This window comes from Salmo trutta, chromosome 32, assembly GCF_901001165.1.
Source record: "Salmo trutta chromosome 32, fSalTru1.1, whole genome shotgun sequence".
NCBI classification, from domain to species: Eukaryota; Metazoa; Chordata; class Actinopteri; order Salmoniformes; family Salmonidae; genus Salmo; species Salmo trutta.
The window spans coordinates 10,286,319-10,312,708 of NC_042988.1; the positions used below are offsets into that span (position 1 = coordinate 10,286,319).

The 26,390-nt window shown below is 41.1% G+C and overlaps 2 protein-coding genes across 2 annotated transcripts; one reads left to right on the top strand and one right to left on the bottom strand.

Annotated features, from left to right (window-relative positions):
* Window positions 1–352: 352 nt before the first annotated feature.
* LOC115171034 (keratin, type I cytoskeletal 13-like) lies at window positions 353–3,308 on the top strand. Its single transcript, XM_029727487.1, has 7 exons — window positions 353–919; window positions 1,038–1,120; window positions 1,351–1,507; window positions 1,734–1,895; window positions 2,012–2,137; window positions 2,237–2,457; window positions 2,703–3,308. Exons 1-7 carry the CDS (start codon window positions 401–403, stop codon window positions 2,818–2,820), a joined length of 1,386 nt encoding a protein of 461 aa, XP_029583347.1. The 5' UTR covers window positions 353–400; the 3' UTR covers window positions 2,821–3,308.
* A 15,864-nt stretch (window positions 3,309–19,172) lies between these two features.
* Window positions 19,173–22,678, bottom strand: LOC115171037 (gastrula zinc finger protein XlCGF57.1-like). Its single transcript, XM_029727491.1, has 2 exons — window positions 22,370–22,678; window positions 19,173–21,230 (listed from the first exon to the last, which is right to left on the bottom strand). The coding sequence occupies exon 2, from the start codon at window positions 21,054–21,056 to the stop codon at window positions 19,512–19,514; it is 1,545 nt and encodes a 514-aa protein (XP_029583351.1). The 5' UTR covers window positions 21,057–21,230; window positions 22,370–22,678; the 3' UTR covers window positions 19,173–19,511.
* Window positions 22,679–26,390: the final 3,712 nt, after the last annotated feature.

Here is a 26,390-nt window from a genome sequence, read left to right on the forward strand (position 1 = left end):
TGTGTCATCCTTGTCTCACCCTAGTATTACTCTAAAGACCAAGTTAGGCCTCAAGGCTGTCAGGTCATCTTAACTACCAGTTCTACAGTTAGGGATTACTTTCAAATGTCATCTGTTTCTCAACAGTCAAAAATTATAATTAAATGACTTGTTCGCATTGGTGACCTTCAATGGAAAGAACTGTCTAAAATCAACAATTGATTTTGTAGGCTCAACAGGTTTGAATCTTAACAACTTTGGTATGCCTGGCGTGCCCTTTTAAAGTATGTAATTACTGTATTGAGTTCAAGTGTCGTCTGTGTCCTCCTCTCCTCTCACAGCATAAAAGGAGCTTAGACCAACTGCTCTGCACTCACTTCTCTCCAGCCAGAGCAGTAAGACATCAGCAGACTCCATCAACATGTCCTTCTCCAGCAGCAGCTTCAGATCCTCCTCAAGCAGATCCATGAAGGGCTCATCTATGGGTTCCTCACGTATGTCCATGTCTGGAGGTGGTGGCATATCCATGTCTGGTGGTGGTGGCATGTCCATGTCTGGTGGTGGCAGCCGCATCAGTGGCATTAGGGCCGGCAGCATGTATGGGGGTGCAGGTGGCTCTGGGGTGCGCATCTCCAGTGCCAGAGCCTCCAGGTCCTTCTCTGCTGGTGGTGGCAGTTTCGGTGGTGGTGCTGGCTTCGGTGCAGGCTCCAGCTTCAGTATGTCTGGTGGAGGAAGTGACAGCCATGTCATCGGCAACGAGAAGTTCTGCATGCAGAACCTGAACGACCGTCTGGCCACCTACCTGGCCAAAGTTCACACCTTGGAGAAGGCCAACGCTGAGCTGGAGCTGAAGATCCGCCAGTTCCTCGAGGCCAAGACCTCCCCCAGTGCTCGCGACTATGGTTCATCCCATGTCATCATCAGTGACCTCCAATCCAAGGTAAGCTTTTCTATGCCAGTACTGTTGCACTTTTATTTAATGCCACATATTGAAAAACTTGCACTATGTATTTATTTAGAATTTAAAACAAAAACAAAAGTATTCATTTTCTTTTCAGATGCAGCAAGCCATCCGTATGAATGGTGCTGTCCATCTAAGTATTGACAATGCCAGGCTTGCCGCTGAAGACTTCAGAATGAAGTGAGTTCACTCACCAAATTGCCAAATCTTTTGTCCACTCACTCAGACAAATATTATGACTCAATACCAGAAATGTGACCGACTGATTCCGGTCTAGTGTACAAATAAAAATATTGATGCCGTCTGTCATGTAAAAAAGCTCACACCGTGAAATAGCTCACGTTCAATGATTACAGAGCAAGTTGAGACACACTGGTACACTGTAAATAATTTCATGCTTAATGATGTAGGTATGAGACCGAGCTGTCCATGCGTCAGTCAGTGGAAGCAGACATTGCTGGGCTGAGGTGTGTTCTGGAAGATCTGAATATGTCCAAGAAGGACCTGAGCATGCAGATTGAGGGGCTGAGAGAGGAGTTGGTCTACCTCAAGAGAAACCACGAGGAGGTAGGGTTCAACTTTTCCATTTTCTGATTCCCATACTAGCCTATCTATAGTGTCGGGTCTTAAAATAACAGATCCAGCCAGACATTACTGTACAACATTTTTGTGAGCAAGTAATACATCATAATCTATGTATTCAAATCCAGAAACACTTGAACAAATCTAGAACCACTTTCTGAACCATGATGACGACCTACAGACCTAAATCTGTTTCATTGTCCTTCTGCAGGAGCTGTTGTCCATGCGTGCCCAGATGAGCGGCCAGGTCCATGTGGAGGTTGACGCTGCACCACAGGAAGACCTCAGCAAAGTCATGGCTGAGATTCGCGAACACTACGAGGCTGTCGCTGCCAAGAACAACAGAGAACTGGAGGGCTGGTTCCACGCCAAGGTAATACCGTTTCTTATTATAAAAATGATGACATAATTTAGGTCCACGATATCCAAAATGTCCCATCAATTGAATTGTTCATGTAAAAACATTATTTTGGATGGTGTTTTCCACAGACCGAGGCGCTGAACAAGGAGGTCGCCATTAGCACAGAAGTTATCCAAACGTCCAGATCTGAAATTTCAGAAGTCAAACGTACGCTGCAGAGTCTTGAAATCGAACTTCAATCACAAATAAGCATGGTAAGACTGTTGAAGAATGTTTCAATGTCTGCCACCCATCAAGGAGTTTGCTCAACTACTTCCTGATGTTTTGTTTTGCTCTGCATTTCTCTCCTATAGAAATCATCCATGGAAAATACCCTCGCAGAGACAAAGAACCGTTTCTCCATGCAGCTGTCAGGTTATCAGATGCAGGTGACCAGCTTGGAGGAACAGTTGGTAAATCTCAGGGCTGACTTGCAACGCCAGGGTCAGGAATACAAGATGCTGCTGGACATCAAGACCAGGCTGGAGATGGAAATCGCTGAGTACAGGAGACTGCTGGATGGAGAGGCCAGAAGGTGAGCCAAAGAAGCCTATTCTATTAGTCCATCAAAAGTTATTCTTAGGCTATCAAGGGTGTTTTGATTCTAAACTTTGAGCAGGTTCTAGGCTAGACTCACATTCTTAGAAGCAAAACAGTGGCCCCACCAGTTTGTACACTACCAGTAGAATCATGACAAAACCTTGCAAGGTCAAGACCTTACCATATTGTGTTGAGTACAGTCGATTATGTGCTCATTGGTGTTTTCTGTTTGGTCCACAGTGTCTCCTCCTCCTCCTCCACCAGCACCAGGAAGGTCATCACAGTGGTAGAAGAGGTGGTAGATGGGAAAGTGGTCTCCTCCACCCAATCATCAACTTCTTCACATACACGCCGCTGATGCAGTACATGAGTGTACTGAGGGAAATACAACAACTGATTATCTGACTCACTAAACATCCAGTGCATATCTGGAAGGCAACAGCAATAAAAATAATAAGTCTGAAATCTTTTGTTTGTTCAATTACTTTGTCTTCATAATAGGCTAAAATTATACCATTGTTTTTTCAAAAATGTCTGCTTTAGTTTCATGAATGATTTAATTTGTGCCTATTTAATGAAACTTCGTGAAATTGTTTCAGTTGTGAGTGGTAAGGTGGAATTCGGTGTTAGCCTGTTTACTAAGTCTGGGGTGTCACCTAGTGTTGGGTTTAGGGATGCAAGTAGATGTTAAGAAAACCTACATGTACATGTCCCAGCATGATAATCTAACATATTTACATGAAACATATTTGCATGAAATATGTTATTTCCAGCACTCATTTATTGTGAAATGTAATATGATACAATATGATACAATTCAGGTAAAAGTAAAAAGTTTGACAACCATTCCCAATCTCCACTTTGTGTCAGGATAATCAGAAGGACAAGTTACTCCAGGGTGGAACGACCCAAGCAGCCAGGTATATAGAAAATCAAGTATGAATGGGTAGGACTTAACCCCCTATTGATGCACCGGTGTTTCAATCTAAATAACATAATAAAAAAATTCACCATCAAACTCCATCAGTTTAAGCTGTTGCTTGGGCTTGCATGGGCTGCCTCTCAATCCACCGCATCCGCCTATGTCGCCCTTCCGCATCTGCAGTGGAAAGTGGCAGATCTACAGCGCTGTGTGTCAGACCAGGAGACATCCCGGAAATCGGTCTTCTCACGAAAACGTCTGCAGCATCCAAACGGTATGCTATAGATTTAACGGTATACTACAAGCAAGCCTGTTTCTCCCCCCAGTCATAGGCAGCCTGCCTGTCTCCCAGACTCTGACTAGCAGTAAAAATCTATCCTCTTCTGTGCTATGTTCAGAAAATATATTTGTAGGCCTAAATTGTGGGGGGGGAAACACTAATCATGTTTATGCAACCTAATAGTCACCCTTAGAATTCTTCCAGAAATAATTTCATTTCTATTTCAAATTGAGAAAATCTACAATAAAAATTGGCCCACCCTAGTCATAGGAATGTGACAATGCACAGCAGAAAGATGGTTTATTCTTCTTTTTCTCCTTGATTTCAATATGGAATGAGTACTGGTATTTGTATATTCTGTTTCATATTGATTAAAAGGCAAATTTTAAGGAGTACATTTGTATAATTTTGTTATCATATTGTTTTGTGACAATAGTAGCAGTTAATTCAATTGGGGCAGGCGTGGGGCATGAGATGTTCCCCCGTGATAAAATGGGGGCATGAGTCAAAAGGTTCGGGACCACTGGCCTAGCTGATTATGTAGGGTAGGCTATCAACTCAGCTATATATTTTGTATGGCAAGATGTTGCATTGGAATGTTAAGTCAGTTGATTCACAGGACTGAGAGAGGAAGGAGGTCCCTCTAGCAGGTCTTCTAGGCTCATACACGTGCAGTCAACGTGCTCTGTTCATAACCCTCCTGTGTCTTAGCTTTGTCTTTGAGTTTAGTAGCCATTTTAGATAGGCCTACTACATAGTGGAAGTTATTGAGCTTTTGAAAGGGATTGGTCTGATCTCATTGTTTTAAGTCTGACATTTAAACACACTATCAGAGGATTTTCACCAAACTGGGACAAAATAATGTCGATAGTTTTTGTTATGATACTGTAAAACACAGTTCTTTTCTGCTGGTGTTTGAAAAGATTGATGACAATCAAACCAAAAATAGTCACCACAGCAGGCTAAACCTATCTGAGCATACCACAGATCTCCCTCTCTTCCTCCTCCTCCCTGGGCAGCTGTGGGGCCCTGGCTGCGTGGCGTGCCACCCTGCCCCTGTCCTCCCCCCTCCTCCGGACCACACCCTCCCTCAGCTTCATTAACCTGGCTGCCTCCATCACTGCCCGCAGGATGGAGTACTCTGAGAGCCGCACACTAGGGTGAGACTTCATCACACACACAACTCCTCTCTGCCCCTCTGTCTTGTCAGCCCCTGTTGACCAGAGGTGATTCTAAAGCACCACTTTCCTATTCTCAACTTCAATACCCTTCAGTTAACATGTGGTTGGATTGAAATAGACCGGAGCATATTGTATCTTTCCTATATCACAGGCCAATTTTTACTCCTGACTTATTCTTTTCAAGTGTACTTGAGTAGTCCTATGAGCATCTTCTTGATGGAATCCCTATCCTTCCCCATTCAGTTATGACACTAATGTAGAAAAGGGAGATTCTCACAAACACAATGGTGATCTACGTTTTGCTCTACGACCCCCACAAGTGTCCCGGGTCTCGACTAAAGGTAACCAATACAAATTAATAGAAGTATGGAGGTAGTTTTGTGCCAACAAAAATAAAGGCTTAAATATGTGTAAAAATATATATATATATTTATTTCCTGAGCTTTCTTATATCTCCTAGGTATAGGTCAGACACTTCAAAACCTTATTCCTTATAATTCTTTTTTTGACTATCTTTTTTTGCCATTTGTGAATGGGTTTGTTATTCAATACATTTCTATGGGCTATACTGTAGCAGCAAAGGCTAAATTCAACAGTTTATAAAAAAATATACATGTATTATTTTTTGAAGGATAAAGGGGTCGTAAAATTCCAAATCAAATAGCTAAATTATCCATGTTAACAATTCCATATGTCAGCTTAGATCAATCAACTACTAATCTTACTGACAGTTGAAGTCGGAAGTTTACATGCACTTAGGTTGGAGTCATTAAAACTCACTTTTCAACCACTTTTCAACCAAATTTCTTGTTAACAAACTATAGTTTTGGCAAGTCGGATAGGACATCTACTTTGTGCATGACACAAGTCATTTTTTCAACAATTGTTTGCAGACAGATTATTTCACTTATAATTAATTCACTGTATCACAAATCCAGTAGGTCAGAAGTTTACATACACTAAGTTGACTGTGCCTTTAAACAGCTTGGAAAATTTCAGAAAATGATGTCATGGCTTTAGAAGCTTCTGATAATTGACATCATTTGAGTCAATTGGAGGTTTGCCTGTGGATGTATTTCAAGGCCTACCTTCAAACTCAGTGCCTCTTTGCTTAACATCATGGGAAAATCCAAAGAAATCAGCCTAGACCCCAGAAAAAAAATTGTAGACCTCCTCAAGTCTGGTTCATCCTTGGGAGCAATTTCCAAACGCCTGAAGGTACCACGTTCATCTGTACAAACAATAGTACGCAAGTATAAACATCATGGGACCACGCAGCCGTCATACCGCTCAGGAAGGAGACGCGTTCTGTCTCCTAGAGATGAACGTACTTTGGTGCGAAAAGTGCAATCAATCCCAGAACAACAGCAAAGGACCTTGTGAAGATGCTGGAGGAAACAGGTACAAAAGTATCTATATCCACAGTAAAACAAGTCCTATATCGACATAACCTGAAAGGCTGCTCAGCAAGGAAGAAGCCACTGCTCCAAAACCTCCATAAAAAAGCCAGACTATGGTTTGCAACTGCACATGGGGACAAAGATTGTACTTTTTGGAGAAATGTCCTCTGGTCTGATAAAACAAAAATATAACTGTTTGGCCATAATGACCATCGTTATGTTTGGAGGAAAAAGGGGGAGTGTCACGACTCCTACCAATGGTAGCTCCCCTTCCTGCTCGGGTGGTGCTCGGCGGTCATCGTCACCAGCCTACTAGCTGCCACTGATTCCCTTTTCCCCCTTTCTGTTTATTGTTTGCACCTGTTTTGTGTTGGGCTGATTAGCTGGGTTATTTTAGCCCGTAGGCCCGCCTGCTCTGTGTGCGGGATTGTTTTGTGTATTTTGCTTCTGTGCACGCTCGTGTTTGAGGGGCTTGAACGTGGGTTTCCTCAGACGGTTTCAGTCCCCAGTGTTTGGGGCACTTTGTTTTTGTGTGCGCCCTGTATCTCCGTGGGGTGGCTTGTGTTCGCCGTTGTGTAACATTGAAGCACTACCCTGTACTCTCTGCTTCCTGCGCCTGACTTCGCACCCACTACGCCCAGAGCCTTACAGGGAGGCTTGCAAGCCGAAGAACACCATCCCAACCGTGAAGCATGGGGGTGGGAGCATCATGTTGTGGGGGTGCTTTGCTGCAAGAGGGTCTGGTGCACTTCTCAAAATAGATGACATCATGAGGAAGGGAAAATTATGTAGATACATTGAAGCAATATCTCAAGACATCATTTAGGAAGTTAAAGCTTGGTCACAAATGGGTCTTCCAAATGGACACTGACCCCAAGCATACTTCCAAAGTTGTGGCAAAATGGCTTAAGGACAACAAAGTCAAGGTATTGGAGTGACCATCACAAAGCCCTGACCTCAATCCCATAGAAAATGTGTGGGCAGAACTGAAAAAGTGTGTGCGAGCAAGGAGGCCTACCAACCTGACTCAGTTACACCAGCTCTGTCAGGAGGAATGGGCCAAAATTCACCCAACTTATTGTGGGAAGCTTGTGGAAGGCTAACCGAAACGTTTGATCGAAGTTAAACAATTTAAAGGCAATGCTACCAAATACTAATTGAGTGTATGTGAAATTCTGACCAACTGGGAATGTGATGAAATAAATAAAATCTAGTTAATAATCCTCGCTACTATTATTCTGACATTTCACATTCTTAAAATAAAGTGATGATCCTAACTGACCTAAGCCAGGGAATTTTTATTAAGATTAAATGTCAGGAATTGTGAAAAACTGAGTTTACATGTATTTGGCTAAGGTGTATGTAAACTTCCGACTTCAATTGTATCTATCTACAGCGAGAATTCCTATCATAGTCTTCCCTTTAAAGCTACAGTCTGGGATTTGGGAATCTGTTCAATGGTAATCTCAATTCTTGATATACCCGTTGATTCTTTGAAGAATATAACAGAAAAATTACTCATGACCGTACCACAACTGTCTGTCTTTATCATATTACTCCATTGTTTACAAAAAACACTGTAAACAAATCTATCATGTGGTTAAATCTATCATGTGGAAGTTGGTCCTTGCATCTAGAACACTGTCTATGAATTTGAGAAGGGTTGAATTTCCCTAGCCCTCTACCTCAGCTGTTTACCAAAACCAAGTGGCGGGGACCACATTTAGTTGTATTCCGAATCACATACTGTAGCTTTAACACTCACTGGTCCAAGATGTCTTCTGTTACACTTGTATGGCCACTCCCATGACCAACCTTAGAAATAATCCACTCTTTATGCTCACCTGTTAACATATTGAACTGGTTTTTCTGACCCATTTTTTCCAAACATAGAAGTCAAGTCCTGGACAAAAAATCTGATGTTCAATGCAAGTTTTGCATTGACCATCCTTTTTAGTCCAGAACTAGGTTTCATTTTGGGTACATTTTGATCTAACATCAATTAATAATAGAGGGTTTCATAGTATGTCAAATCTAGGCCTATGCATAGCAAGGAAACTATGTAAAAGAAAGATTTGCCTAAATGAAAAACCAATACACGCAGCAAATAACAGATTTGTGTGACAGTGAAGTTAGTGAAGTGCCCTGAAGGGAGTTACATTATATTTTGATGTATACCAGTGAGATAAGGACCATGTTAAGGACCAGAAGGACCATGTTACAAAGATGTGACTAGACAGCTGAAAATGCCTTCAGGCCCAACAAACCCAAAGTTGATGATGATGAGGAATATTTCAAGAGAGCAGATAATCTGTTGAAAGAATTCATATTACATCTGATTGACTTATCTTGAATATGGGTGTTGGTAATTAAAGTTGTTGTTCAGACTGAGGCGTAGGTCATGCCAAGCAACACCACTTAAGAATGTTCACAAAATACCACCATGCCCCATTGGGCCTTATTGCTTGTATAGTCATGACAATGACCTTTTCATTTCCTGGCTGCCATCCATTTTAAAGGAACCTTTCTTCTGAGCATCGACAACGCAGGACTGGCCCATGATGACTTCAGGGAGAAGGAGGTTTTCAAACCTTATGTCACCCATGTGATCAGTACATTCATGTAAACGCATGCAGGTATTAATAAAATATAAACTATGGACAAAAAAACAAAAAAATCCTATTATCATGACATTGAACACTTTTAATAAAATCATATGCATATGATGATGTGCATGATGTTATGTTGTGGATGGTACATTATATCTATGGTTATTGATAATAATAACAACCTTGGCTTCTGAAAAGATGAAGAGGACCCTGAAAAATATGATTTTGTTGACTTTTATCTTACATGTTAAAATCTATTGAAGTGCTATGTACATGCTAATAAAGCTAAATTCGATTTGATGAGTTGTATGCAGTAAGGGGAAGCAGCACTCCCTCTGCTGGCTTTCAGACACTAGATCTGCTTTCAGACACTAGATCAACTCCAGTCCCAGTTTCTCAAGTACAAGATCTTTTCATATACAGTACAGTGCATTCGGAAGTTATTTTGTTACGTCACAGCCTTATTCTAAAAACAATTCTATCAATCTACGTACAATACCCCATACTGAGAAAGCACTAACAAGTTTTTAATTAAAACTTTTTTTTTTTTAATTATGAAATAATACAGAAGTATTCAGACCCTTTACTCAGTATTTTGTTGGAGCACCTTTGGCAGCGATTACAGCCTCAAGACTTCTTTGGTATGATGCTACAAGCTTGGCACACCTGTATTTGTGGAGTTTCTCCCATTCTTCTCTGCAGATCTTCTCAAGCTCTGTCAAGTTGCATGGGGAGCATCGCTGCACAGCTATTTTCAGGTCTCTCCAGAGATGTTCATTTCGGATCAAATCCGGGCTCTGGCTGGACCATTCAAGGACATGGAGACTTTTCCCAAAGCAACTCCTGCGTTGTCTTGGCAGAGCGCTTAGGGTCGTTGTGCTGTTGGAAGGTGAACCTTCGTCCCAGTCTGAGGTCCTGAGCAGGTTTTTTATCAAGAATCTCTCTGTACTTTGCTCTGTTCATCTTTCCCTCGATCCTGACTAGTCTCCCAGTCGATGCTGCTGAAAAACATCCCCACAGCCTGTTACTGCCACCATCATGTTTCACCATAGGGACGGTGCCAGGTTTCCTCCAGACGTGACACTTGTCATTCAGGCAGAAGACTTCAATCTTGGTTTCATCAGAACAGAGAATCTTGTTTCTCATAGTCTGACAGTCCTTTAGGTGCCTTTTGGCAAATTCCAAGTGGGCTGTCATGTGCCTTTTACTGAGGAATCGCTTCCGTCTGGCCACTCTACCAAAAAGGCCTGATTGGTGGAGTGCTGTAGAGATGGTTGTCACTCTGGAAGGTTCTCCCATCTCCACAGAGGAATTCTGAAGCTCTGTCAGAGCAACCATCAGGTTTTTGGTCACCTCCCTGACCAAGGCCCTTCTCCCCCGATTGCTCAGTTTGACCGGGCGGCCAGCTCTAGGGCGAGTCTTCGTGGTTCCAAGCTTCTTCCATTTAAGAATGATGGAGGCCACTGTGTTCTTGGGGACCTTCAATGCTGCAGACAATTGTTGGTACTCTTCCCCAGATCTGTGCCTCAACACAATCCTGTCTTGAAGCTATACGGATAATTCCTTCGACCTCATGGCTTGGTTTTTGCTCTGACATGTATTGTCAACTGTGGGACCTTATATAGACAGGTGTGTGCCTTTCCAAATCATGTCCAATCAATTGAATTTACCACAGGTGGACTCCAATCAAGTAGTAGAAACATCTCAAGGATGATCAATGGAAACAGTCTGCATACGTATGTAAATAAGGTATTTCAGTTGTATTTTTTTTTTTTTAAATTTGCAAAACTGTCTAAAAACCTGTTTCACTTTGTCATTATGGGGTATTGTGTATAGATTGATGAGGACATTTTTTTATTCCATTTTAGAATAAGGCTGTAACGTAACAAATGTGGAAAAATGGAAGGGGTCTGAATACTTTCCGAATGCACTGTATATACAGGTAACTGCCGAAATAAAGGTAACACCAACATTGTGGCCATGTGTCACAGGCGTCATAATGAGTAGACCAAGGTGCAGCGTGGAATATGTTCATCTTGTAGTTTTAATGAAAGAAGAATGAACACTTACAAATTAAACCAAAAAATGACAGCAGACAGTTCCGTCAGGTACTTTACATCTAAACGGAAAATAGCTACCCACAAAACCCAAAGGAAAAACAGGCTGCCTAAGTATGGTTCCTAATCAGAGACAACGATAGACAGCTGCCTCTGGTTAGGAACCATACTCGGCCCAACACAAAGAAATACAAAAACATAGAATACAAAACATAGAATGCCCACCCACCTATCACACCCTGGCCTAGCTAAACAGAGAAAACACAGCTCTCTTAGGTCAGAGCGTGACACCATGGCTGAATACCCGTACCTGCATTTTAAATAGTAGGCATTTGGGGTATGCAAAAAAATTACATTTTATAGCATGTGAAATATCAAAAATGTTGTATGCTTTAAATGCCAGGAAGTCGTACTCATTTCGGCTTTTCATTTAATAGAATTCGCTGCATACTATCGAGGAAGAGAATTGCCTTTTGAAACCCAGGTGTGTTTGACAACAGCTGTTAATCAGCTGAGGGGACCAGCTGTACCAAAATGAATGAATGGCGAGAATCAACGTAATTGCGCATTAGATGACACGTTGCAGTAGGATGAGCCTAGCATGCTGATATTTGTTGTTTACTGCATTTGTTTTTTACTAAACAGTACATTCTAAATAGTATGCAGTACAATAACTATACATTATGCAGTTTAAGTAAGTAGTAGGCAAGCCAGACTTTGGACACAGCCAGTGTCTAAAGGCGCCTGCATACTATGTTTGGTTTGCTTGTAGCAGAACTTGGCTAGGTGAAGCGACCATCTGTGCCTCGCACACTGCCTTAACTAAACATCTAAGCCATTGCGGGGAATTGTTTTAAGGTGGTCATACCATGGATCATTTAGCTATTTGAATTTTAGGCCCGCTTTAGGTATTAAAATGTTTTATTTAACAATTATTTGATAAAATATAGAATTTGCCCTTTACCACTACAGCCCATAGAAACACATTGAATAACACATTAATAAATGTCAAAAAATAAATCAGAAGGAATAAGGTTCTGAAGTGTCTGTACTATATTTTAGAGATATAAGAAAGCTCAGGAAACATTTGTGTCTTTTTTACTCGTATTTAACCCCTCATTTTTGTTGGCACAAAACTACCTCCATACTTCCATTAATTTGTATGGGTTACCTTCAGACAAGTCATGTGACATTTCTGGGGTCATAGAGCAAAACAGAGAAAACATTATGTTCGCGAGAGTCTCCCTTTTCATAACAGCTCATAATAGGTCAGATGCTACAAATGTTTTCGTGAGAAGACCAATTTTTGTGATGACTTAAGGATTAAAAGACTGTCGCTTGAAAAACCAGATATATATTCTATCGTTAATGCTGTCTTTGGTGTGCTTAGGTGTGCTTATCAAAACACAATTACCTTTTTTCCCACTCCTATCAAAATATTTTTTTTATTGAGTCATACAAAAGTAATACATTGCATGAAGTTTAAAATGCATTCTGTGTAATGTAATATATTTTAACACGACTCATTTTTATAAAATAATTATATATATATAATCAGTAAATTATATATATATATATATATTTATAGTACCATCAAAAGTTTGGACACACCTACTCAATCAAGGGTTTTTATTACATTTGACTATTTTCTACATTGTTATAATAATAGTGAAGACATCACAACTATGAAATAAAACATATGGAATCATGTAGTAACCAAAAAAGTGTTAAACAAATCAAAATATATTTTAGATTTGAGATTCTTCAAAGTAGGAACCCTTTGCCATGATGACAACTTTGCACACTCTTGGCATTCTCTCAACCAGCTTCATGAGGAATGCTTTTCCAACAGTCTTGAAGGAGTTCCCACATATGCTAAGCACTTGTTGGCTGCTTTTCCTTCACTCGGCGGTCCAACTCATCCCAAACCATCTCAATTGGGTTGAGGTCAGGTGATTGTGGAGGCCAGGTCATCTGATGCAGCACTCCATCCCTCTGCTTTTGGGTCAAATAGCCCTTACACAGCCTGGTGGTGTGTTTTGGGTCATTGTCCTGTTGAAAACAAATCATTGTCCCACTAAGTGCAAACCAGATGGAATGACGTTTTGGGTCAGTGTCCTTGTAACGAGAATTTTCTATCCCAATGATGATAACTAACAATTATTTCAGCTTTGACCAATCCCCGAGGTTTGCAAGACCCTGGGTTTAATAATAATTAGGCAAAGACTCAGCTTATGCAAAAGGTCCGTACAGTTTATTCAGAGAACGTTCTCAAGTCCACAGAAATTTGAACAGTCTTTATAACCCCCTCTACGCACCCACACACACACACACACACACACACACACACACACACACACACACACACACACACACACACACACACACACACACACACACACACACACACACACACACACACACACACACACACACACACACACACACACACACACACACACACACACACACACACACACACAGAGAGAGAGAGAGAGAGAGAGACAGGTTTATCACTTTTCTACCAGCCTTGGCAGTTTCTCGCCGTTCTCTCCTCTCCTCCCTAGATTAGAGAGGCCTTGGAAGGGATAAACAACAGGTCCTCCTGTCGTCAGCTTTTTCAGAGTTATCATGTGTAGTCTACCAGCCTCTGTTTTCTCCTTCTAAACATGTCCCACACATACATTATTAGAATTATAGTATTATATGTTTCAGGGTGGAATTCTTTAGTCATTCATTTAAACATATAAATTCCTTTATCAGTCCCGTTGAAAAACAAATGATAGTCCCACTATGCGGAAACCAAATGAGATGTGTGTATCACTGCAGTGAATCACTGCAGAATGCTGTGGTAGCCATGCTGGTTAAGTGTACATTGAATTCAAAATAAAACACTGACAGTATCACCAGCAAAGCACCATCACACCTCATCCTCCATGCTTCACGGTGGGAACCACACATGCGGAGATCATCCGTTCACCTACTCTGCGTCTCACAAAGACACGGTGGTTGGGACCAAAAATCTCAAATTTGGACTCATCAATCCAAAGGACAGATTTCTACCGCTCTATTGTCCATTGCTCGTGATTCTTGCCCCAAGAAAGTCTCTTCTTATTATTGGCGTCCTCTAGTAGTGGTTTCTTTGCAGCAATTCAACCCTGAAGGCCTGATTTGCGCCGTCTCCTCTGAACAGTTGATGTTGAGATGTGTCTGTTACTTGAACTCTGTGAAGCATTTATTTGGACTGCAATCTGAGCTCATCATCGTAGCTCATCATCGTAGCTCTTGATGGTTTTTGCGAATGTACTTGAAGAAACTTTAAAAGTTCTTGAAATTTTCTGACATGTCTTAAAGTGATGATGGACTGTCATTTCTCTTTGCTTATTTGAGCTGTTCTTGCCATAATATGCACTTGGTCTTTTACCAAATAGGGCTATCTTCTGTATACCACCACTATCTTGTCACAACACAACTGATTGGCTCAAACACATTAATAACCTCTCTGGGCTAGGTGGCACGTTTGCATCCCACCCTAGTCAACAGCCAGTGGAATCGCGTGGCGCGAAATACAAATACCTCAAAAATGCTATAACTTCAATTTCTCAAACATATGACTATTTTACACCATTTTAAAGACAAGACTCTCGTTAATCTAACCACATTGTCCGTTTTCAAAAAGGCTTTACAGCAAAAGCAAAACATTAGATTATGTCAGGAGAGTACCCTGCCAAAAATAATCACACAGCCATTTTCAAAGCAAGAATATATCTCACAAAAACCAAAACCCCAGCTAAATGCAGCACTAACCTTTGATGATCTTCATCAGATGACACTCCTAGGACATTATGTTATACAATAAATGCATGTTTTGTTCAATCAAGTTCATATTTATATCAAAAAACAGCTTTTTACGTTAGCATGTGATGTTCAGAACTAGCATACCCACCGAAAACTTCCGGTGAATTTACTAAATTACTCATGATAAACGTTGACAAAATACATAACAATTATTTTAAGAATTATAGATACAGAACTCCTTTATGCAAACGCTATGTCAGATTTTAAAATAGCGAAAGCATATTTTGCAATATTCTGAGTACATAGTTCGGCCATCACAGGCTAGCTAATTTGACACCCACCAAGTTTGGGGCTCACTAAACTCAGAATTACTATTAGAAAAATTGGATTACCTTTGCTGTTCTTCGTCAGAATGCACTCCCAGGACTTCTACTTCAACAACAAATGTTGTTTTGGTTCCAAATAATCTATAGTTATATCCAAATACCTCCGTTTTGTTTGTGCGTTCATGTCACTATCCGAAGGGTAACGCGCGAGCGCATTTCGTGACAGAAAAATTCAAAATATTACATTACCGTACTTAGAAGCATGTCAAACGCTGTTTAAAATCAATTTTTATGCTATTTTTCTCGTAAAATAGCGATAATATTCTAACCGGGCGACGTTGTATTCATTCAAAGACTGAAAGAAAAAATTGAGAAGTCTCGTGAATGCGCATCTCAGTCTCACTGTCCCCAGGCTGACCACTTACAAACTCTGCTGCTGTACTTTGCCCAGAGACAGCAGACACCCCATTCCACTTTCTGGCGGCGTTAGAGAGACAATGGAAGCCTTAGAAAGTGTCACGTTACAGCACAGATGCTGTATTTTCGATAGAGATGCAAAAGAAGGACAACAAATTGTCAGACAGGGCTGTTCCTGATGGAATCTTCTCAGATTTTAGCCTGCCATATGAGTTATGTTATACTCACAGACACCATTCAAACAATTTTAGAAACTTTTGAGTGTTTTCCATCCAAATCTACTAATTATATGCATATTCTCGTTTCTGGGCAAGAGTAGTAACCAGTTTAAATCGTGTACGTTTTTTTATCTGGCTGTGAAAATATTGCCCCCTAGCCCCAACAGGTTAAGGAAAGAAATTCCACAAATTAACTTTTAACATGGCACGCCTGTTAATTGAAACCCAATTGAGATGGTTTAGGATGAGTTGGACCACAGAGTGAAGGGAAAGCAGCCAACGAGTGCTCAGCATATGTGGGAACTCCTTCAAGATTGTTGGAAAAGCATTCCTCATTAAGCTGGTTGAGAGAATGACAAGAGTGTGCAAAGCTATCAACAAGGGTGGCTACTTTGAAGAATCTCAAAGACAAAATATATTTTGATTTGTTTAACACTTTTTTGGTTACAACATGATTCCATATGTGTTACTTCATAGTTTTGATGTCTTCACTATTATTCTACAATGTAGAAAATAGTACAAATAAAGAAAAACCCTGGAATGAGTAGGTGTGTCCAAACTTTTGACTGGCACTGTATATATATTTATATATATATATATATATATATGTTTTTTTATATACTCTATATATTTATATATTTTTTTTATCAGTCGTCTTCCTCAAATGAAGGGAATGATGACACAATCTTTGCAAGATGAAGGAATCTGATTTCATTGGTCCTCAACTTGCGGTTTAGTCATTTAATTTATGGTAAGTGAAGTTAGCCGTCAGTTAGTCTGCCCCTGAGCAGGTTGGTTCTGAAGTATTCATTGCCATAAAAATGTACCTGGCTAAAAGGTGAGCCACTTTCGTATGACCGGTTATTACCCCGCTAACTCCTCAAACATGCTTCGTAGGATACCCCTCTGATAACTGAAACACACACACATTAAGCCCCTTTAAACCCCCTATGCTCCTTTGAGACCCCTCTTCAAAGTCACTGAGATCTATTCTTCTAGCCATGGTAGCCAGAATAATGGCAACTGGGCATTTTTATACATGACCCTAAGCATGATGGGATGTTAATTGCTTAATTAGATCAGGAATCACACCTGTTCGGAAGCACCTGCTTTCAATACACTTGTCACGTCCTGACCAGTATAAGGGTTATTTGTTATTGTAGTTTGGTCAGGACGTGGCAGAGGGTATTTGTTTTATGTGGTTTGGGGTGGTGGTTTATTTAGTAGGGCGTTTGATTTATTATTTCCGGGTTTTTGGGTAATGTTCTATGTTTGGATTTCTATGTGTATATGCTGTAGGTTTTGTAGCGGTGCAATCTTATTTGTCTTGCAGTAACATCGGTGGAAGTTCCTCCACCACAACGCAAGACAGTGACCATGGTGGATGGAGGAGAATCAATGTGGTGGGAAAATATTTTAAAGGAAATAATGAAACAATTGTTTTTTTTTTAATGAAAAATACAAGATATAGGTTTGTGACTCACCTTCTCTCCTGTTTGTCTTGCAGCAGTAGCAGCTCCACGGTGGTATCTGTGATAAAGGAGATGGTGAGGTGGTCTCATGCCATACCTAGTCACACACCGAATGAGGTTCTAGTCATGGCAAGGGTCAACCCAACTAAATTAACTAATCAAGCTATTCTTTCTCTAAAAAAATGAATTCCCTTCATTTTCAAGATAAACCTGTTACATCTTAAACATAAGTGTGAGTTCTAGTGAATCTATTATAAAGGTATAATACTCAGGAAGCGTGATATATGTGTGTAAAAGTCCATTTAATTTCTTCCAATGATATTGTGAACCTAAGAGTGCTGCTGGTGGTTGAAGGATTAAAATGATCAATGATATTGTGAACCTAAGAGTGCTGCTGGTGGTTGAAGGATTAAAATGATCAATGATATTGTGAACCTAAGAGTGCTGCTGGTGGTTGAAGGATTAAAATGATCAATGATATTGTGAACCTAACAGTGCTGCTGGTGGTTGAAGGATTAAAATGATCAATGATATTGTGAACCTAAGAGTGCTGCTGGTGGTTGAAGGATTAAAATGATCAATGATATTGTGAACCTAAGAGTGCTGCTGGTGGTTGGAGGATTAAAATGATCAATGATATTGTGAACCTAACAGTGCTGCTGGTGGTTGGAGGATTAAAATGATCAATGATATTGTGAACCTAACAGTGCTGCTGGTGGTTGGAGGATTAAAATGATCAATGATATTGTGAACCTAACAGTGCTGCTGGTGGTTGGAGGATTAAAATGATCAATGATATTGTGAACCTAACAGTGCTGCTGGTGGTTGGAGGATTAAAATGATCAATGATATTGTGAACCTAACAGTGCTGCTGGTGGTTGAAGGATTAAAATGATCAACTGACCTTGTCTGTGGTTACTGGTATCTTCATTCTGTATCTCAGACCAAACATGTCTCTAGTGCCATAGTACTAGTGTGCAATAAAGTGTCTGTTACAACTAAGAATTGTAAAAACGACCATGAAATCACATACCTAGCAAGCAGTGGCATAAAGTACCAAGTCATTTTTTGTGTTATCTGTACTTTACTGTCCTGTGTGGCTCAGTTGGTAGAGCATGGTGTTTGCAACGCCAGGGTTGTGGGTTTGATTCCCATGGGGAACCAGTACGGGGAGAAAAAAAAAAATGTGTGAAATGTATGCATTCACTACTGTAAGTTGCTCTGGATAAGAGCATCTACTAAAATGTAATGTAAAATGTTATTTATATTTTAGACAGCTTTGACTTCACCACATTCCTAAAGAAAATAAGGTACTTTTTACTCCATATGTTTTCCCTGACACCCAAAAATACTCATTACATTTTGAATGCTTAGCAGGACTGGAAAATGGTCCAATTCACACATTTATCAAGAGAACATCCCTACTGCCTCTGATCTGGCAGACTCATGAAGCACACATGATTCGTTTGTAAATTATGTCAGTGTTGGAGTGTGCCTCTAGCTATCCATAAATGTAAAAGATATTAAAATTGGGCCCTCTGATTTGCTTAATATGAGCAATTTGAAATAATTTATACTTTTGATACTTAAGTATATTTAAAACCCAAAACTTTTACTCAGGTAGTATTTCACTGAGTGACTTTCACTTTAGTCATTTTCTACTAAGATATCTTTACTTGAACTCAAGTACAAAAATTGGGTACTTTTTCCACCACAGCTAGCAGGGAAGTGATGGTGATCACAAACATATGGGAGTGTGTGGGAGTCAGCTTTTTTACAACGAAAATACTACAGTACCTATTTTTACTACAGTGCTACCAGTATCTATACTACTTTCTCAGCTCTGTATACGTCAATAATAATGAGCATAGTGGCGATAGAGTAGTGTGCAATTGTGGCACAACATTCAGGGTGCAACATTCAGTCTTGACCTGTTACCAATGTTCTAGTAAAGAGATTCATTTGCCGCTCCGGTAGACAATATCATAATTCGGGATCATAATTCAGGACGAGACAAAAGAAAGGAGAGATTTGGTGTTGCATTAGTTTCTTTAATAATGAATTCCAGTACATGGTTTAGGAATTACATGTTATCAATAAGTGATTTTTCTGGTTGGAAAGAAACTGGAATGGCACTCACTACAACACAGACCAGACGAGATACAAAGTTTTCTATAAGTCCCTCAGTAACTTCACTGATCCCAACATACAGACATTTGCATAATAGCAAATCAGTCAAGTTCACCCCCAAAGAACATAACTCAAAAAGCACAAAAGGTATGAAAAATGTAAGAAAAGTGTAAGGAAAAACATATATATATATAGTATTTATATAAAAAAAGGAATAATACTTAAGAGGTTAAAGGTATTTAGCTACTATCAGTACTGCGGCTGCTGCTGCCACCACTGCTGCTGCTGCTGATGCTGGAGCTGCTGCTGCTCATGTCTGATCTCTCTCTTTTGTGAATTTGCTCATGTGCTTTGAGATGGCCTGACTGGCTGAAGTTCTTCCCACACTGGAGGCAGGCGAAAGGTCGCTCCCCAGTGTGGATTTGCTGGTGTGCTTTAAGATGTCCCAAACGGCCAAAGCTCTTACCGCACTGTGTGCAGCCGAATGGCCTCACCCCGGAATGTATCTTCTCGTGTGTTTTGAGGACCCCCGAGTTGCTGAATGTCTTCCCGCACTGAGAGCAGCAGTACGGTTTCTCGCCGGTGTGAATCTGCAGGTGATTGTGGTAGCTCATTTCCTTGGTGAAGCTCTTCCCACAGTGTTGGCAGCAGAAAGGCCTCTCTCCGGTGTGGCTTAGCTGGTGGGCTTTGAGCTCCTTGGACTGCCCAAAGCTCTTCCCACACTGAAGGCAACAGAAGGGCTTCTCGCCGGTGTGTAGCCGCTGGTGTGAGCGGAGGTCATCTGCTTTGGTGAAGCCCTTGGGGCAGTGGGCACAGATGTAGGGTTTCTGACCTGTGTGAATGAGCTGGTGCCTCTTCAGGTTCCCTGCCTGGCCGAAGCTTTTGCCGCACTGCGAGCAGGTATACGGCCTCTCTCCTGTGTGAATGCGCTGGTGTGTTTTGAGGTTCCCCAGAGTGCTGAAATTCTTCCCACACTGGGTGCAAGAGAAAGGCTTCTCCCCACTGAGGTTACGAGGTTTGCGTGGGGTTGTGCTATGCCCTTTCGTGCTTGTGTGACCTGGGCCTTTGCCAGCATGGGTGGACTGCAGCTCGTAGAGGCCTCCTGCACCAGGGAACTCGTTGTCCAGCCTATGGCCTTCCATGACCCCGTCATGGCTGAGCTTGTTTAGCTCGGTCCGGAGCTCTGCCATGTGGATGGACTCTAGGCTCATCTCTGTCTTGATATGGCTGGACATCAGGTTGGGCTCGTACTCAGTCTTGATGGCCCCGAGCTCGGTGGTGTAATAACACTGCAGGTCAGCGTGCTGCTCCGACCTGATGTAGTCCAGGCTGTCGGACACGTGGGTGATGTAGTCGAACACCAGGCTGGGCTCGTAGTGAGACTTCATAGAATACGAGTCGCTCTCGTACTCTGAGCTGTGGAAGCAGTGGAGGTCGTGGACGTGGTGCTCAGACTTGATGTAGTCCAACCCACTGATCTCCATCTTGATCTGTTCGTGGCCCAGCTCCGCCGTGCTCAGTGGCTGGATCTCTGACAGGTCCACGGTGCGGATGGGGTCCAGGTCGTCTGCGGGCTCAGTCTTCACGCAGGGCAGCATGACCATGGGCTCTGCAATCTCTGCCGCCAGCGTGCCGAGCGTGGGCGTACTGCAGTTGGACGAGAGCAGGTGGAGGGTTGGCGAGGTGCACTCAGGCCGAAGTGGATCCAGCGGTGGCGAGCCACACTCTGATGCATGTAGCGTGTCGAGTCCTAGCGTAATGCACTCTGTCTCTAACTCTGCCATGGCTGCAGAGTCCTTATGCACCCGTCTCCAGTTAGTCCCGTAATGGATCAGAGAATAGTACTACTTTGCCCTGAAAAGAGCCTTGGTCCACTTCAGTGTCCCTCTGACAGTACAGCTTGTTCTGATGCCAAGCCTTCTTCCTTGGGTTAGGAGCAAAACCTATCTTTGAAGCCCCTGGAATGAAAGAAGACAAGGGATATGAAATAATTCAGTTTAAAAATATAGCCCATTGTCTTCTACAGGCCTCACTTCAATTAGAATATAGCAGGGGTAATGTAACTGATAGGCCTAGTTGGGAAAGTAATACAAAAATAACAGGTCTGTCAACTCATAATATTGGCTTATAATTACACAAATAAAACAAGCACACAGAATACTAAAAAGATAACTACACAGACTCACAATAACTAGTGACAAGCAAGCTATATGTATGAGAAAACACACAAACGTGCAATGACAATAGAGATGTGCAAACTTCGAGAACTGTTTGTATTTTGTATCTCGAAAAGTTTTAATGATGGCTGGTGAGAAGTTGGCAGCCAAACGTCCTGAAATAGTTTTGGCTACTTCTTAACTTCACAACATTCATGCTCATCAATTCGATGACGATACAATAACTCGCCTTGAAATCTAAATATCACATGCTACCAAAATTAAGGACGTTAATGTTATCTTCAACATAAGTGTTCCTGCAATACCTGCATGTTCTGACCAGCTAGGTAGAATGACAAACCCGCCACGCACATCATGCACTAGTTGGCTGCAAGAATCTGGCGGTGATTTTTTTTCTCAGCCAGTTGGTTGAGGATGGCAATAAGCAAGCTATTGGGTGACATATGAAGCGCTTACAACCAGCACAAACTTTTCGGAGAGGGGATTTTTTTGACCAGCCAACTCTTTGCATAATTTTTAAAAGACATATTTCAGTTTACCAGCTGACTACTATCATACAAAGACAGGGCAAGATGCCATTTCTAGCTAACTAGCTAGCCAGTGGCCATCTTGTTTATCGCTAACGTCGATGCTGCTAGCTAGCTTTACAGATGCGTCTAACTAGCTCGATGACATGTAGCTAGGAAGGAAAGAAAGTGAGACGGCTATACTGTACTGTTACTAGCTACTTTTTTTATTCACCTTGAGCGTGCATCCTGAACCCTTGCAGGTAGTACTAGGCAAGTGTCGTTAAACTAAATAAATTGTGTCGAATTACGAAACCTGTGTTGGGCCATGCACATTCACACACTGGCATATGAGAAAGAGGTGGAAAAATAAGGAAATCAGTATAAAAAAAACAACAAGCTAGCAATAGCTACCTGCGGTTTCTCCGATTCATGGCTTTTTTAGCCTTCGGCTCGCTGTCGCCACAGTTGCTTGGCTTCAAACTGAACCGGACCCGCCACGTCCACCTCGACCGAGCAACCCTGCAGCCTCCGTATTGCTTTCTCCTTTCTTTTCCTTACTCCCTCTCTCCTCTCCTCCCTCTCCCCCTCTCTCTCATTGACTAATTCTGCTTCGTTTTCACTCCCTTGACGCTTTTCCTCGATGTTTCTGCTGTGCACTTCCGTCGTCTGATGGAAATGCGCGCGCAGCATGCGTTCATCTCGCTTCATATATTGCTATCAATCGGTGGGACTCGCAACATTGTATCATTCTCTCCACTGATCAATGGACTCGGCTCGTAAACGCAGTTGTAAATCAATCAGAGTATTGTCAAAGACCAGCCCTGTCAGAGACCACTCTTGTAAATCGTCCAGGCTACATCATAGGCCAGGCTAGTGCTTGCAAAAACATAATTACATACATAAAGACAGTAACTGAACTGTCTAGGAACGTCTTTGATTTTATTTTTTCCAATAACGTATGTATAACATATTTTAACTATTCATGTAACTTGACATAAACTCAAAGTATAGCAGTAGTTCAATAGCGACTAACTTGCACTTTGTGTTGCAGTACCTCTCTCTATTTCTACTTCTCTGCACTATTTATTGTTCAAATTACATTTTCTCTCCAGATGTATATATATACCCATGGTAAATAAAAGCAACACATGACCAAGTGTTACATAGACATTACATAGACATTAGAGTTGGTACTAATAACTGGGTCCCTGATTGGAGTCAGAATCTGATGCAGCTTTTTTTTTTGAGCACCTGGACCAGCCTTAAATTTCTGCACACATTCCTGCTGAGAAGACAAGCACAAAGACCCCCACTGACGCCAGGTACCTAAAATCACGAGACTCAGACATGAGACATTTTTCATGACTTTTACCTGCTTGGCTTATATTGGCAATATAGGGTGCACAACCAATCAATTACACTATCTGATCAATTACTGTAAGTGCCAGGGAGAAAAGAAGGACCAGCAGGACTGTGGCCTTCGATGATTGCAGTTGTGCACTTCTAATTTAAACCCATTTAAATAATCTGTTTCTCTGTATCCTGACCTGACATATAGCAACACTTGATATAGCCTACAATAAAATAGCCTGCTGCCATGACACAAGGCAGTATGAGAGAAACTATCACTTTAACAAAATATAAATGTTCAATAAAGTATTGTATCATTTTTTTTTCATGGCATGATTTAAAGCAGCGATTCACAACTGGTGGGTCCCGACCCAAATTTGGGTCGCAGGAGGTTTCGAATGGGTATTGGGTGTTTTGAGTCCCAAAAAATATATATTTCTTTTTTTAAATGAAAAATACACCAGTCTGAACATAAACGACTTACACCAGGTAGAAAGTGTGAAGAAATAAGGAACTTGCATTTTTTTTATTATTTAATCTCTGAAAATGTTTTCTTCAATCACAGTATTTTAAATATAGAGCTATTAGCAGCGCTATTTTGGTTGATTTTGTGCTCTCAAACCAGTGATTTAATTATTGACAATGAAAGAGGTGGGAATGTTGTTCCCTTGTCATATAATTGCTACATTTACTATCAATATAGCATCAAAAATAGTTTTCCAGATTGTATTTTGGCAATTATTTTTTCGCAATGTGAATATTGAGACAAGCTGGATGAGAACCACTGATTTAAAGTGATAGTCTACTCAAAATACAACAATAACATGATTTCCCACTTACCTTGGCTGTTATTGATTCACCAAGACAGTTTTGGTATACATACATGTCACATACCTGGGTTCATCATAACCATGTGTGTACACCACCTAACAGTAATGTCCCAGAGCATTTATTGGCCGTTTTTATTAACAACACTTTAGGGATTTCCAGACTGGAAGCGATGGGCCGGAGTGGAGTTCGCCCAAATAGAGTAGATTCTTATTTTCTCCGCCTCGCCTGAGCGGCTTTCACGTGCACGAGCACCGTCGACCGCTCTGCCTGGATATAATTCCGCCCACCGCCATTATAAATGAATGCTAAACTCTGCTACCGCTTCCTGTCTAAACACAATACCAGAATATTACTTTATTTTCAGGTTTACCTAAAGATGTATGAGGAAAATTGCCTCCCATCCCACATTTAGATAGTAATTGCTCACCAAATGACTTGGAAATTATTCTGAATAACAAGAAAAAATTAAATACATCTCATTGGATGACATCCAAGTTTCAAATCAAATAAAATGTTATTGGTCACACACATGGTTAGCAGATGTTATTGCAAGTGTAGCAAAATGCTTGTGCTTCTAGTTCAGACAGTGCAGCAATATCTAACAAATAATATCTAACAATTCCACAACAAATACCTAATACACACAAATCTAAGTAAAGGAATGTTCTTTATATAAGAATATATAACTATATGGATGAGCAACGACAGAGCGGCATAGGCTAAGATGCAATAGATAGCATAGAATACAGTATATACAGTTAAAGTCAGAAGTTTATATACACTAAGGTCGGAGACATTAAAACTCGTTTTTCAACCACCCCACAAATTTCTTGTTAACAAACTATAGTTTTTTGCAAGTCGGTTAGGACATCTACTTTGTGCATGACACAAGTAATCTTTCCAACAATTGTTTACAGATTATTTCACTTATAATTCACTATATCACAATTCCAGTGGGTCAGAAGTTTACATACACTAAGTTGACTGTGCCTTTAAACAGCTTGGAAAATTCCATAAAATTATGTCATGGCTTTAGATGCTTCTGATAGGCTAATTGACATCATTTGAGTCAATTGGAGGTGTACCTGTGGATGTATTTCAAGGCCTACCTTCAAACTCAGTGCCTCTTTGCTTGACATCATAGGAAAATCAAAAGAAATCATCCAAGACCTCCGAAAAGAAATTGTAGACCTCCACTAGTCTGGTTCATCCTTGGGAGCAATTTCCAAATGCCTGAAGCTACTACGGTCATCTGTACAAACAATAGTACACAAGTATAAACACCATGGGACCACGCAGCCGTCATACCGCTCAGGAAGGAGACGCGTTCGGTCTCCGAGAGATGAACGTACTGTGGTGCGAAAAGTGCAAATCAATCCCAGAACAACAGCAAAGGACCTTGTGAAAATGCTGGAGGAAACAGGTACAAAAGTATCTATATCCACAGTAAAACAAGTCCTATATCGACATAACCTGAAAGGCCACTCAGCAAGGAAGAAGCTACTGCTCCAAAACCACCATAAAAAAGCCAGACTACGGTTTGCAACTGCACATGGGGACAAAGATCGTACTTTTTGGAGAAAGGTCCTCTGATCTGATGAAACAAAAATAGAACTGTTTGGCCATAATTACCATCTTTATGTTTGGAGGAAAAAGGGGGGAGGCTTGCAAGCCGAAGAACACCAACCCAACCATGAAGCACGGGGGTGGCAGCATCATGTTGTGGGGGTGCTTTGCTGCAGGAGGGACTGGTGCACTTCACAATATAGATGGCATCATGAGGAAGGGGAAATTATGTGGATATATTGAAGTAACATCTCAAGACATCAGTCAGGAAGTTAAAGCTTGGTGGCAAATAAGTCTTCCAAATGGACAATGACCCCAAGCATACTTCCAAAGTTGTGGCAAAATGGCTTAAGGACAACAAAGTCAAGGTATTGGAGTGGTCATCATAAAGCCCTGACCTCAATCCTATGGAAAATTTGTGGGCAGAACTGAAAAAGCGTGTGCGAGCAAGGAGGCCTACAAACCTGACTCAGTTACACCATCTCTGTCAGGAGGAATGGGCCAAAATTCACCCAACTTATTGTGGGAAGCTTGTGGAAGGCTACCCAAAACGTTTGACTCAAGTTAAACAATTTAAAGGCAATGCTACCAAATACTAATTGAGTGTATGTAAACTTCTGACCCACTGGGAATGTGATGAAAGCAATAAAAGCTGACATGAATAATTCTCTCTACTGTTATTCTG